This window comes from Drosophila innubila, assembly GCF_004354385.1.
Source record: "Drosophila innubila isolate TH190305 chromosome 3L unlocalized genomic scaffold, UK_Dinn_1.0 0_D_3L, whole genome shotgun sequence".
Classification (NCBI taxonomy): Eukaryota; Metazoa; Arthropoda; class Insecta; order Diptera; family Drosophilidae; genus Drosophila; species Drosophila innubila.
The window spans coordinates 23,657,647-23,663,399 of record NW_022995376.1 but is presented as its reverse complement, the minus strand read 5'-3'; the positions used below and the strand labels follow the sequence as shown (position 1 = coordinate 23,663,399).

General features: G+C 35.0%; 1 protein-coding gene and 1 long non-coding RNA gene across 2 annotated transcripts; one reads left to right on the top strand and one right to left on the bottom strand.

Moving 5' to 3' along the window:
- Window positions 1–747: 747 nt before the first annotated feature.
- LOC117788301 lies at window positions 748–3,435 on the bottom strand. Its single transcript, XR_004617754.1, has 2 exons — window positions 3,383–3,435; window positions 748–855 (listed from the first exon to the last, which is right to left on the bottom strand). It is a non-coding gene; the product is annotated as an uncharacterized LOC117788301 (long non-coding RNA).
- Window positions 3,436–5,054: 1,619 nt separating this feature from the next.
- On the top strand, window positions 5,055–5,508 carry LOC117788055. The gene has a single exon (XM_034626709.1). It carries the CDS (start codon window positions 5,092–5,094, stop codon window positions 5,476–5,478), a length of 387 nt encoding a protein of 128 aa, XP_034482600.1. The 5' UTR covers window positions 5,055–5,091; the 3' UTR covers window positions 5,479–5,508.
- The last annotated feature ends 245 nt before the right edge of the window (window positions 5,509–5,753 follow it).

Sequence of the window (5,753 nt, the reverse complement as noted above, 5' to 3'; positions counted from 1 at the left end):
TTTTCTTCTGCTTTGTTTTAGTTTTTGTTTTGTTTTAAGGCTATTTCGGTTTCGTTTCGTTTTGTTGCTATTTCTTTGTTGCTTTGTTATTGTTGTTGTAGTAGTTATTGTTATTGTTGTTGAATTGGTTTATTGGATGTTTTTCGGTTTGGTTTTATTTCTTATTTGTTGTTTTGTTGCGCTTTGATTTTTGTTTTTGATTTTGTTTTATTATTATGTACTTCGTATACAGTTACTTTTAGCTATTTCCTCTATTATGGTTACAATTTGCTTTATATTATATTTTTTTTAGTTTTTATTATAATTATTATATGTTGTAGTTGCTGTTGCTTTTATTGTTGCTGTTGTTGTCGGTTGGTTGTTGTTTGTTGTTGTTGCAGTGGTTGTAGTTGTTGTTGTGTATTTGTTGTTGTAGTTGTTGTTGTTGTTGTTGTATTCCAAATTTTGTTGTGAATTTTGTTTGTTAAATTTTGAGAAACTAACTAAAAATCACTTTTGGTTTTCGCTTACAACTGAAAGTTAACGTTAATTTTTTGCTCTTTTTTAACTATTTCCTTTTATGGTTGTTTTGTTGTTGTCGAAGAATTTGTTGATTTTTTTTGTTGTTTTAAAATTAGAATGTTTTGAATAAATTAAAAAAATTATTAACTGATTGCACATAAGTTGTTTTATTTGAATTTTTATCGTTATTATTACATTTGTAATTATTATTATGATGACTTGCCTTTATTATTATATTATTATTGATATTATTATAATTATGATTATTATTTTAATTAACAAAACAATAGTTTAATAAGTATCAACAACGTTTTAACGTAATCTTTAAAAATGTTCCAAACAGTCAAAAAGCACCTATAATAGAAAAGAGCAAAAAACGATTAGTAAAATTAATTACAGTGAGAATTAAAATTTGCCGTCGGCTTGCGGTAATAAGATTATTTTTCCGACGGCAATAAGACAATATAATAATAATAATAATATCAGCTTTTATTATTATTTATAATCCACAAGAAATAATCGCCTGTTATCGTTATCGATATTATTCTTTCTATCAACTTCACATCCTGTTTGCCCAAATAAATCAAACACATGGCTAGTAGCCACCCACACATACACTTATGTACACAAAACTACAACCGCAGACATTCACCCACTTCGCTTCATTCCTGTCACCCACTTCACTCTCTCTCTCTTTCTCTTTCTTCGATTGCTTGTATACTCACACTCACACACTCAATACACGAACCTAACCCCAGACACTAGAACTTGCATAGACAAAATGCATTGTCTAAGCTTTGTGTGAGAGCAAACGCGAGAGCGCCAGATGTAGCGATGGCAAGAGAGGCAGAGAGAGAGTAAAAGCGCCACGGCAGGACAACGAAACACACATAACAACAAACAGCAAATATGGAAATACAAAATACTAAACGAACAAACAAAAATTTCAAGTTCAAAGCGCCGCTGGATGCTAGAACGAGTAGTTTAGCGGAGTGGATGGGGGGAGTGAGATGGCAACGTGCCTTGGAGAGGCAACAAAACAATATATAACAAGTAACAAACAAAGTATGAAACGTATGAGGCAATCAGTAAAAGCAAAAGCTGAAGCGTAGGCAACCAAAAATAGTGATAGAATCTAATGCCAAAAACAAAATTAAGGCGACGCGTCGCAACGCCAACGTTCTGCCAACGGCGACTGCAGCTGCAGCGTCGCGTCGCGTCGCGTCGGCAAATGCACGACACTGGCCACACACATAGATTCAGTGTATAACCACAAAAAAGCACACGAATCTGTCAGATACAGAACGCATTTACATATGTACAATTTATACACATAATGAATCAACTGCCGACAATGGAAACACTAACAGAGTCAAAAGAAACAACAACAAGAATCTGAAAAATTGCTGAACCGCAACGATAGTCAATACTCCCTATGAATAGATAGATACTTATGTACATACACATTTAGTTAAAAGTATATACATATGTACATAGCTTCCCATTACGAGTAAGTTGAAACTGTTTTCTGTACTTATTTATAGCACATTCGCAATATGTTGCAAAATTCACAGCACTTTTTCGGTACGAAAGAGAGTTTGCAAAAAAGTTCTTTTAATTGTTTCACATTTGGTATACCAAGTTTATGCGATGAAACTCATGATTTAATCACATTACTAACTGCAGAGTTTCTTAACACAAAGTTAAGAGGCTAAAACTAAGCACGTTATGAAATTGAGCTTAACTTATAGACAATTTTCGTGTCCAAGCAAAATTCACAAAGCTAATTTTTAGACCCCGTACTTAAAAAAAGTACAGGGCTTTATTGAGTTTGTTTCTTACGTAGATAAATTGTTTATACGTATTTATAACTGCAAACACATCTTTAACTTTCTGTATTAAATTTTTAAGATTTTATAATGGTCAGTTTGTAGCTACGAATTGGAATTTATTTTTCAGTTTTTTTTTCTTTTTAAATATCCTCTATAGCACAGATAAAATATTGTTAATAAGATTGATTCTTTAAAGCTAACACAATATTTTTCTCCATCGTGAGTTTTCTTACTTAAAAAAGTTTTATTAAATACATTTTATTTTTAATGTTATTAAAAACTTGGGGATTACTATAATATAGTATCTACATGTTTTTTATATGCTTCACAGTATCTGTTGTTATCAGTTCATTCTTTTAAAAACGATTTTAAAGTTTTTCCATCACAAAATTTCACGTTTTGAATTATGTTTGATTTGTAAATCATATTTCACACAGAATTTAAGAGTTTCAATTATCACAGTTCGTAGATTTCAATACTTCAAAGCTTTTAGTTGCAACAATAACACGTTTGGAACTGTTCCACACTTTGTTTACTATGATGAATAGCATCCAAATGCCAATTCACAAGGCCGCCAAACTTAAGAGCGTCTCCCAGTCACAAAATTCTCAGATTTTTCCTCTTTTTGGCACTTCTTTTTGTAAGACACACAAACATACTCACAATCTATAAACTGTATACATATATTTGTATCTGTGTGCTTGCAAGTGTAAGGGAAACGAAACAAAACACACACTAAATAACCATAATGAAAATAACACGACGAGAAATTTAGGAAGTGTTCTCAGTGTATATGCAAGTGTATGTGTGAGTATCCCAAGTGAAGCTGAGATGTATCGGCATCTCTTCAGACGCCGAAAAGAGGAGGAATAAGACGAAAAAAGTTGATGGCAGAAATCAGATTCCAAAGGCAAGCACAGACACAGATACAGACGACAGACAACACAAAGAATCAGAACACAGAAGAATATAGCGAATACAAGAATGTCTTTTAGCGCGAAAAACTTTGCCTGAAAAATATTGCGCGACGCGCGCTCTACGAAACGCACCGAAAACGGCCAAAAAGATGAATATGTGCAAAAATCTTTTGCATACGCTCAAGAACCCCATGAAATCGAACGAGCCAAGCCAAGCAGAGACGCAAACGCTGGCAGAGGCAGCGATGGCAGCGACGCCAGCTTCGACCGCAGCTGGGAGAGCAAAAGAAATGTAAAATATAAAAAACAAAATCGCTGGCGGGGGTGTGTTGGGGGCGGCAACAACGTCAACGGCAGCGACTTTGAAAGAGCTTTTTACAGACGCGCGCGCTCAGACCACAAAAACGAAACGAAATGAAACGAAGCGAGCGCAAAAAGACGATGACGACGACAACGACAACGACGTCGCTGCGACGATGCGGTCCCCATATACAATACATACACAGATGCTCACAGGTACTCAGAGCCAGAGCGGCGAGAGCGCCAAGACTTGCTGCATGTATATGTATATGTGTGTGTGAGAGAGAGAGAGCGCGCAGACGATGGCAAACAAAGCAAATAAAAAGCATTGGGGGCAAAAAAAATTTGCAAAAAGCAACTTGGAGGTGTGCGTGTGTATACGAGTATGTGTGTGTGTATTGTATGGCGTGGCATGGATTTCGCTCTGCATTATTTTTGCTAGTATGAGTATTGGGATCTCTCCGTGCGTGCTTGTCGCGCGACTGCCGCTGCTGGCGTAAGCGTCGCTGTCGACGTCGCGTGCCTTTGCTGTTGTCTGTATTGGAGTTGAAGTTGTTGGTAGTTTGGGTGACTTTACGGCCAGTAGCAGTGAAGGGTTAACATTAACAGTGCCACTGCACAGCTCTCAGCGCACGTCTGACTACATGTATATATACATAGATACATACATATATGTACTGTATTTGTGTGTGTGTGTGAGTGCAGTTGCGACAGGAATGACGTCCGACCAGCGTCAAAGCGTCATAGCCTTTGGATGTCTCCTTGCGCTGCTTCTTTTGGCTTTTCGCTGAGCGCGTGAAAGTGTTACGATTTGAAAACTGCCAAGCTTAGAACTGGGTAAATCAAGTGGGTGGTGGGTGGTCTTTTTTAAATTTTTGACACGCCACGTGCTAAATGTTGAACATTGAAGTTATGCATAGATTGTACGAAAGACAGAAGAATGCGAAAAGAAGAAGATTGTGGTTATGTTGTACTTATAGATAGCATATACCATACAGAGATACTTTGCTATATTAAGATATTGGTGTAAGAAATAGGTACAGATTGAATGAATATATACATATAAAAGCTTTCGACATCGAATTATTAGCAATAAAAAAAAATAAAGATTAAGATTATTAATTTACAAAGTTTGAAAATTGATATTATAATATTAGAATATTGGTGTCTAATAAACGAAAGACAGTTAGTGTGGAGTATGTCATTGATATACATAGATAGTAGATACGCGGCAGAAAGACTTTCTTTTAGGGTTGCCACAGAAATCGAAATCAACCGAAAATCTCCTAAAAATACATATGATATATCTTTAATATCTTAACATAATCCATATACTTTTTGTCTAAGCTTTACCATAATTAATTTTTAAAAATATAAAAAATTCAAAAATTCAGAAGCTTAACGAAAATATTGAAATACCTCCCATATCAAAGAGAGCTTTACATTTTAATTCAACAATATTGAAATTTTAGTGAAAACTTGAACTAAATATTGTCTTATCTTAAAATTTATTTACAAAGTGGACATAGAAAATAAACATAATGGAGCAGTACGTGAAGACTCAGTTAGCAAAAGCTGTTGTTCAAGAGGCTGTGGATCAGTGCAATGAAATTGAGAACTCCCTCGAGGGCTGCTTGAAAGTTTTGCAAAAGATTCGTTTGCCTCATTTAACGGACGATAGCGTTATGACGGAATCCCAACGGGAACTTTGTGGAAAGCGGAGTTATACTGTGTGTGTTGGTAAAAAATATCCAGAGCTAATAGAAATTAATGACGCCGACGAGCTTACCGAAGATTCGCATATTGATAATCTTATCAAGTACGCAGGCCGAAAATTGCAAAGCATTTTAAAAACTCAGGAATCAATCTTGCAACGCTTGGATATTGTAGAAAAAAAGATCAGATCAACAGATCAGATACATTTCTGATTACAAATAAAATTGTATTTGATTTAAAAGAAATCACTAATCAGTTCATTATTGTTTTTTTTTTTAATTCAACTTGATTTGCTTTATCATGTGGATTATAAGTAAATATGTGCACTTTTGTTTTTCTACTGATAATCGGAGCGTATATTTATACTGAACTTATCGAAGTCCCATATGATTCCCGATGTAAACAAACAACTTGGTGCAGAGATGAGACTGAAGTAAAGCCGCTTAATGTCCAATGTTGATAAGCAAGAAATATATGCAAAGAGAAG

What these genes read in the sequence shown, in the direction of transcription:
- LOC117788055 (XM_034626709.1), top strand. Translation starts at nt 5,092, where the DNA reads ATGGAGCAGTACGTGAAGACTCAGTTAGCAAAAGCTGTTGTTCAAGAG.